General features: G+C 68.0%; 1 protein-coding gene across 7 annotated transcripts; it reads left to right on the top strand.

Moving 5' to 3' along the window:
* The first annotated feature begins 183 nt into the window (after positions 1-183).
* On the top strand, positions 184-7,744 carry PARP6 (poly(ADP-ribose) polymerase family member 6). 7 transcript variants are annotated; one of them, XM_042804352.1, is made up of 22 exons: positions 184-320; positions 1,277-1,354; positions 1,535-1,629; positions 1,958-2,018; positions 2,161-2,251; positions 2,347-2,413; positions 2,682-2,831; positions 3,051-3,204; positions 3,646-3,699; positions 3,859-3,954; positions 4,045-4,137; positions 4,214-4,339; positions 4,444-4,509; positions 4,672-4,739; positions 4,986-5,034; positions 5,646-5,755; positions 5,897-5,969; positions 6,134-6,203; positions 6,585-6,664; positions 6,758-6,821; positions 7,044-7,128; positions 7,230-7,744. In XM_042804352.1, the coding sequence occupies exons 1-22, from the start codon at positions 318-320 to the stop codon at positions 7,330-7,332; spliced, it is 1,836 nt and encodes a 611-aa protein (XP_042660286.1). In that variant the 5' UTR covers positions 184-317; the 3' UTR covers positions 7,333-7,744. The 7 variants fall into 7 exon arrangements, 5 of the variants coding, with proteins under 5 accessions (XP_042660286.1, XP_042660285.1, XP_042660283.1 ...); XM_042804351.1 differs by having other exon boundaries at positions 5,643-5,755; XM_042804349.1 differs by having other exon boundaries at positions 3,051-3,231.
* Positions 7,745-7,837: the final 93 nt, after the last annotated feature.

The raw sequence follows: 7,837 nt of genomic DNA, 5'->3' as shown, positions 1-7,837 counted from the left end.
GGGACCCAACATGGGGGACCTTGTGCTGGGGACTGCGGGGACCCCAAATTGGAGCCACCGGGGACCCTGTAGCGGGGACCCTCAGCATCCCCGTGGATCGCTGCCATGGCGGGCCGCGGCGCCCTGCCGGGGGGTACTGGGGGTGTCAGGGGTGACGGGGTGGGGGGGGGGTCCCCACGGGTGACGTCAGCGGCCGCGTTGCCGGGTGACGGCGGTGGCGCCCGGGCCCGCGGTTGGGGCCTGACGTCAAGGCCCGATGGCCGCCCGCCCGCCCGGCAGCATGGAGGCGGTGGCAGGCCCGGCCGGCCGCCGCTGAGATGGTGAGGGGGGGGGGGGGGGTCCCACCGACCGGGGGGGGACGTGGTGGTGGGGGGGGGACGGGGACGGGGACGGGGACAGACCCCGACACGGCTCGGCAGGGAGAGCAGGCCTCGGGGATGGGGGGCCCGGGGGACGGGGCCTGCGAGGAAGGGGGGGGGGGGGGGGGGGGGCGGCGCCGGGCCCCAGCGTCCCCGAATGTCCCCGTGGTGTCCCCCCCCGTGTCCTGCGGCGTGGGAGGGGGACGCGGCTGATAGGGGAGGACCCCCCCTCGCCACCGGCCGGGCCCACACCGGCGGCTCCGCGCACGGACCCCCCCCCCCCCCCGGTCCCCATCCTGCTGCCCCTCCCCGCTCCCCCCCCATCTTGCTGTCCCCAACCTGCTCCCCCCTAATCTGCTCCCCCCCCCACCCCAACCAGCTCCTCCATCCTTCTGCCCCCCCATCCTGCTGCCCCCCCCAAACCGCTCCCATCCTTCTGCCCCTCAAATTGCTCCTCCCATCCTACTGTCCCCCCCCCCGTCCCGCTCCCACCCACCCGCTTCCCCCCAGCCCCCTGCCCCCCAAACTGTTCCCCCCCATCCCGCTGCCCCCATCCCACTCCCCCAACCTGCTGCCCCCCCCATCCTGCTTCCTCAATCCCGCTCCTCCCCAAACTGCTCCCCTCAAATCATTCCCCCGACCCACTCCCCACAACCTGCACCCCCAAACCGCTGCCCTCCAACATGCTGCCCCCAAAACCTGCTCCCCACAACCCGCTCCCCCCCAGCCTGCTCCCCCATCATTCGCTCCCCCCTAACCTGCTCCCCCCAACCCACTCTCCTCAATCCACGCCCCCAATAACCTGCTACCCCTGACCCTCTCCCGCCACCTCCTCTCCCCCTCATCCCCAGTGCCCCCCCCAACTTTCTGCCCCCCCTAATCTGCTGCCCCCCCCCCCCCAACCCTCTGCCCCCCAGGACCTCAAGGGCCAGTACTGGACGGACGATGACTCCGACGGGGACAATGAATCCGAGGAGTTCCTCTATGGCGTCCAGGTAAGCGCCGCGGGTGCTGGGTGCCCACGGGTGCTGGGTGCCCACGGGTGCTGGGTCGCATGGGTGCCATGGCGGGGGGGGGGGGGAGGGATTGGGGCCCCCCAACCTGAGCCCAACCCCGAGCGTGGGGCTGCCGGGGGGGCTCTGGCTCTGAGGGTGCCTCGGGGTGCTGTGCCGCAGGGGACCTGTGCCGCCGACCTGTACCGTCACCCGCAGCTGGACGCCGACATCGAAGCCGTGAAGGAGATCTACAGCGAGAATGCCGTGGCCGTCAGGTGGGTGCGCCAGCCCCCGCACCCGGCCGTGGCACCCCTGGGGCACCCAGCTGTGCCACTGCCAGGGTACCCGGCCGTGGCACCCCTGGGGCACCCAGCTGTGCCGTCCCCAAAACCCTGCCATGCCCCGAGCACCCGGCCGTGCCATCCCGGTCTCTGGGGTGCACGCACTTGATACACAGGGACCCCCACGTGCCCCTCACCGTCCCCTCGAGCCTGCCCTCCTCAGTGCGGTGGGCACCGGGCAGCAGTTCCGCCACCGTGCCGGCCTCACCTCGTGTGTGTGTGTCCCCCCCCCGTCCCCCCCCATCCCCACATGTCTTCACAGGGAGTACGGGACCATCGATGACGTGGATATTGACCTCCACGTGAACATCAGCTTCCTCGATGTGAGTCCCCACGGTGCCCCCAGCGGCGCTGGCACGGGGAGGGTGGGGATGTGCACCCGGGGAGGGGTGGGGGGGTCCCCAAATTTCCCTCCCCGGCTCAGGGGCCCCGCGGCTGTGCCAAACGGCGGCTCTCCCTCGGCAGGAGGAGGTGGCAACGGCGTGGAAGGTGCTGCGGGCGGAGCCCATCGTCCTCCGCCTGCGCTTCTCCCTCTCCCAGTACCTCGATGGCCCCGGTGAGTGGGGACGGGCAGGACGCGGTGTCCCCACGGGCCCTCGGGATGGGCACGGCGGTGGCACCCGTGGCTTCTCCTCCTCTTTCTCCCCGCAGAACCGTCCATCGAGGTTTTCCAGCCGTCCAACAAGGAGGGCTTCGGGCTGGGTCTGCAGCTGAAGAAGTAAGAGCCGAACCACAGCGGGCACCCAAGGGTGGTGGGTGGGGTGGCCCAAGGCGTCACCGTTTTGCCCTAAACCCAGCCAGGTGCCACATGTCCCCACGCCAACACCTTTTATCTGCCACAAAGCCCCATGAGGGGCTCACCGCCGGCTTTCGGTGGGGAAGAGGAGCTGGGTGGCTTGGGCCACCCAAGCACCGGGCTCAGTGGGCACCGAAGCACCCGTGGGTGCTGATGCCCCGCTCGGACACCCGTCCCACCTCTCTGCCAGGATCCTGGGCATGTTCACTTCCCAGCAATGGAAACATCTCAGCAACGATTTCCTGAAGACCCAGCAGGAGAAGCGGCACAGTTGGTTCAAGACGAGCGGCACCATCAAGAAGTTCCGTGCTGGCCTCAGCATCTTCTCCCCCATCCCCAAGTAAGACGCCGACGGTGTGCCCAAGGCACCAAAACTCTTTGCCCTCGCCTGGCACCGTGCCTCAGTTTCCCCACTCGCCCCCCGCGGACGCTGCTTCTCCCTACCAGCGCTGGAGGAGGTGGAGGGTGCTCCCAAAAAACGGCCGAAGGGTGAACCGGGTGACGGAGGAGGAAGGGACGGTGACGAACCGGGGAGCTCAGGGCGATTCTGTGCCTGCAGGTCTCCCAGCTTCCCCGTCATCCAAGATTCGGTGCTCAAGGGCAAACTGGGCATCCCCGAGCCTCGCGTCAACCGCCTGATGAACCGCTCCGTCTCCTGCACGGTGAAGAACCCCAAGGTGGAGGTTTTTGGCTACCCCCCCACCAGCACCCAGGCAGGTGTCGCCCCCTTCAACATCCTGGTGGGTGCCTCCCCGCCTCGGGGTTTGCTTTCCTCTCCTTGCCCTTCCCGGATTCCTGGCGCTGTTCCGGGGTTGGACCACTTGTTGTGGGGTGGGTGGGACACACACCCACCCCACCCCCCCCTCCTTGGGTTGGGGGATGCCCCCCGCAGGGTTTCTGCCTGGCGCCTTCTCCCCAGCACCCTTGGGTGCTCAGGGGCGAGCCGGGACGCCAGCCGTGGGGATCCGGCAGCGTTTTGCTCCCCTCTTGGTGCCACGTCCCACCCGGGGAGGGTGTTGGCATGTCGGGGGGTCCCGCTGTGCCAGGGGGGTGTCAGGTGTGTGTGGGGGGGGTGGCTGCGGGTGCCGTGCAGAAGCGGGGGTGCGTGGGGGAAAGGGGGTAACGCAGCTGGCTCCGCTCCGGCTCCGTCGCAGGTCGGCGGCCACTGCAAGAATGTCCCGACGCTGGAGTACGGCTTCCTCGTCCAGGTGAGTGTCCTGCCTCCGTCCCAGCCCCGTCCCGCTGCCCCACAGGCCCACTCATCCCCACCCCCCTGCCCGGAGCCTCCTCCCGAGCACCGTGGCCACCCCGGGGTGGGGAGAGGGGGGGGGGAGGGGGTGTCTGACTCCCACCATCCTCCCCCTCAGATCATGAAGTACGCGGAGCAGCGCATCCCGACGCTCAACGAGTACTGCGTGGTGTGCGACGAGCAGCACGTCTTCCAGAACGGCTCCATGCTCAAGGTGAGGGGCCGGGGGCCGGGCGGGGTGCGGGCTGTCCCCCCCGGTGTCACCCTCCCCGACCCCACCCCACGGCTCCTGTCCCCTCCGCAGCCGGCGGTGTGCACCCGCGAGCTCTGCGTCTTCTCCTTCTACACCCTGGGCGTCATGTCGGGCGCGGCGGAGGAGGTGGCCACGGGCGCCGAGGTACGGGTACGCGCGGCGGGTGGCCGCGCCGTCGCCTCGGGGTGCTGGTCCCTTCACCCCACGCCCTGTCCCCAAGGTGGTGGACCTGCTGGTGGCCATGTGCCGTGCGGCCCTGGAGTCCCCGCGCAAGAGCATCATCTTCGAGCCTTACCCTTCCGTGGTGGACCCCAACGACCCCAAAACACTTGCCTTCAACCCAAAGGTAAGCGCCGGGGGAGCAGCGCTCCTCCGGGCCGGGGGGGCGACGGGGCCGGGGGACCCCCAAGGACCCCTCTGGTGGCCACCTCTCCCCTGCCCCACCTGTAGAAGAAGAACTACGAACGGCTGCAGAAGGCCCTGGACAGCGTGATGTCCATCCGGGAGATGACCCAGGTACACCGCCGCCGTGGCCCCACACCACCCATGTGAGACCCGCCCCGTGCAGGATCCTTCACCTGGGGGGGGGGGGGGGTGGCATTTTTGGGCCGATCTCCAGCCGCCCGCAGTTGGGTGGGTGCGGGGGGACCCACCTGCACCCCCTCTCTCCTCTGCCAGGGGTCCTACCTGGAGATCAAGAAGCAGATGGACAAGCTGGACCCCCTGGCCCATCCCCTCCTGCAGTGGTAAGGCCGAGGGTGCTGCGGCCCCGTCCTGCTGCCCCATGTCACCCAGGACAGGGGCTGGAGTGGGGGGCAGGCAGGCATCCCCAGCGTGGCCCCCTCAGCCCCTTTCTTCTGGGGGGGTCGCAACTATCCACCGGCCTCAGGGTGGGTTCTGGCAGGGATCCTGCCTTGGCCTTGCTCCCAGGGGGGCGTGAGACCACCCTGTCTGATCCTTCTCTTCCTCCTCTTCCTCCTCCCCTTCCCAAGGATCATTTCCAGCAACAGATCCCACATCGTCAAGCTGCCCCTCAGCAGGGTAAGGGGCCTGGCGGGGCGCGGGTGCGGCACGCGGGATGGAGGGTACGGAACGTGGGATGTGGGATGGAGGCTCTGGGACGCAGGACACGGGGGTTGTGGGGCGTGGGATGCGGGAGGTGGGATGGAGGAGATGGGATGCAGGACGTGGGGTATGGGATTGGGATGCGGGATGTGGGATGGGGGACGTCGGGCGTGGAAGGTGGGCCGCAGGATCCGCGACGCGAGGCGTGCGGGGTGGAGGGGGTGGGATGCAGGATGTGGGGCATGGGGTGAGGGACGAGGGATGGAAGGATATGGGGCGGGTGATCTAGGGGGCTGGGATGTGGGGTGCAGCCTTTGGGGTGGGGGGTGCAGCCTGTGGGAGGTGGCGGGCAGGATATGGGGTTGTAGGGTGGAGGGTATTTGACGTGGGACAAGAGATGGGGGGGATGTCACCCGCCCTCCCGGCAAGCTGGGGGTGACCAAAGCAGGGCTGGGCTGGACGTGGGCTCCGGCTGCCGGGCATGATCTCTGTCTGTCTGTCTGTCTGTCTGTCTGTCTGTCTGTCTGTCTGTCTGTCCTCTCTCCCCGCCGGCGCTGCCTTTGCTCTTCCCTTTCCCCGGGTAGCAGCTGAAGTTCATGCACACCTCCCACCAGTTCCTCCTGCTCAGCAGCCCCCCCGCCAAGGAAGCCCGGTTCCGCACTGCCAAGAAACTCTACGGCAGCACCTTCGCTTTCCAGTGAGCTGCTGAGGGGGGAGTTTCGGGGGGGGGGGGGGGGGGGGAGGGATGGTGGGAACTCCCCCCCGCCCCGGGAATCAGCTGCCGTGGGGCTGACACAGGGTTGTTTTGTTTTGTTTTGTTTTTTGTTTTTTCTCCCAGCGGCTCTCACATTGAGAACTGGCACTCCATCCTCCGCAACGGGCTGGTCAACGCTTCCTACACCAAACTGCAGGTAAAGCTCCCCCGCGCCCCACGGCCCTCCCCGGGGTGGGCAGGGGGGGGCAGGCAGGCAGGCAGGCAGGCAGGGAGGGGGGACAGGCAGCTGGAGACGTGCTGCCACCGCGCCCGAGGTGTCGGGGTGACCCCGCCGCGCTCACCCTGGTGTTTTCCTGCAAGCTGCATGGAGCAGCCTATGGCAAGGGCATCTATCTGAGCCCCATCTCCAGTATTTCCTTTGGATACTCAGGTAAGAGGCTGCCTGTGCTGCCCAGTCCTGCCTGCGCTCCCACCCCCGCTCCCTGCATGGGCCCGGGATGTTCAGAACCGGAGGAGGAGGAGGAGGAGGAGGAGGAGGAGGAGCGGGCAGCGTCCCGCGTCCTTCCCACCAGCACCAGCCTCTTCCCAGCCAGACCGCGGCTTCCCAAGGCGCCGCAGGATTAAAAACCCCCACGTTTTCTAGGCTCCAAAAGCTGCTGAGCCCGCTTTTTGGGGGGGGGGGGGTCCCCGGGTTTGGCAGCCGGGTGGGAGCACCCACCGTAGCTGTCCCTGTCTGTGGCATGTGTCCCCGCGTCGCCCCGGGGCTGCTCCCCGCCCCGGGAGTGACGGCCACCGCCTCGCTTCTCCGCAGGGATGGGGAAAGGGCAGCACCGGATGCCTTCGAAGGATGAGCTGGTGCAGAGGTACAACCGGATGAACACCATCCCTCAGGTGACGGGAGCGGGGACACCGTGGGAGGACGGGGACAGGGCACCCCTGGGTGCTGGGGCCGGGGGTGGGTAACGCCGGCTGCTCTCCCCGCAGACCCGCTCCATCCAGTCCCGCTTCCTTCAGAGCCGCAACCTGAACTGCATCGCGCTTTGCGAAGGTGGGGGGACGCCACAGGGAAACGGCGGGGGGGGGGGGGACACACACATACACACACACACACACACACACAGGACAGCAGGGGACAGGCAGCACCCACGTCCCTGCCTGACCGGGGGGGGGGGGGGGGGTGGAGGAGGGAGGGAGGGTCCCCAACGCGCCCGTGGGCTGTGCCCAGCGGGGACCCCCCCGTCCCTCAGCCGACAGCCCCTTCCCCCGGCAGTCATCACCTCCAAGGACCTGCAGAAACACGGCAACATCTGGGTCTGCCCCGTCTCGGATCACGTCTGCACCCGCTTCTTCTTTGTGTGAGTCCCGGGCCGGTCCCGCCCTGCCAGCACCCCTGGGACACCCCCGGGACCCCCCCCCCCCTTCCCCACCTCACCCCGTCTCTCTTCTCCCCTTCCAGGTACGAAGACGGCCAAGTGGGAGACGCCAATATCAATACTCAGGACCCCAAAATCCAGAAGGAGATAATGCGTGTGATCGGGACTCAGGTGTACACAAACTGAGCGGCAGCGGGGACCCCTCCCCCGGGCCCCCCCCCCCCCCCCACCCCACCCCCGGGCGCCGAGCGAAGCCCCCAGGGTGAAGGACGAGTGGGTTTGGAGGCTCCCGGGTGGGGCAGAGACGGGGGGCCCACGCCGGCGGCCCCACCCTGTACATAGGCGTCAAGCATCCAGTGGGCACCAGGCGGGTTTAGCTGTCCCTTGTCCCCTCCCCGTCCCGTCCCCCCAGTGTCCCCCACCCCGTGGCAGCGTGGAAGAAGGAGCTGCGGGGGCTGGCGGGGCCGGTGGCCGCCCCTCCTGGCGTTGGCAGCGACGGCGTTTTTATCGACGATGAGAAACCGAAGCAAAAACAAAAACAAAAAAACAAACAAAAAAAAAAAACAACCAACCAACCGAACAAAAAGACGAAACAAACCCAAAAAACACCGGAAAAGAAAAAAAAAAAGAGAAAAGGAATATCTGTGTCAGTGTGGTTAAAGTATTTAAACAGCCAGGGGGAGCGGGGAGC

This window comes from Tyto alba, unplaced genomic scaffold (assembly GCF_018691265.1).
Source record: "Tyto alba isolate M040663 unplaced genomic scaffold, T.alba_DEE_v4.0 Super-Scaffold_41, whole genome shotgun sequence".
In the NCBI taxonomy this organism is placed as follows: domain Eukaryota; kingdom Metazoa; phylum Chordata; class Aves; order Strigiformes; family Tytonidae; genus Tyto; species Tyto alba.
This window is presented reverse-complemented; position numbering and strand designations above follow the sequence as displayed.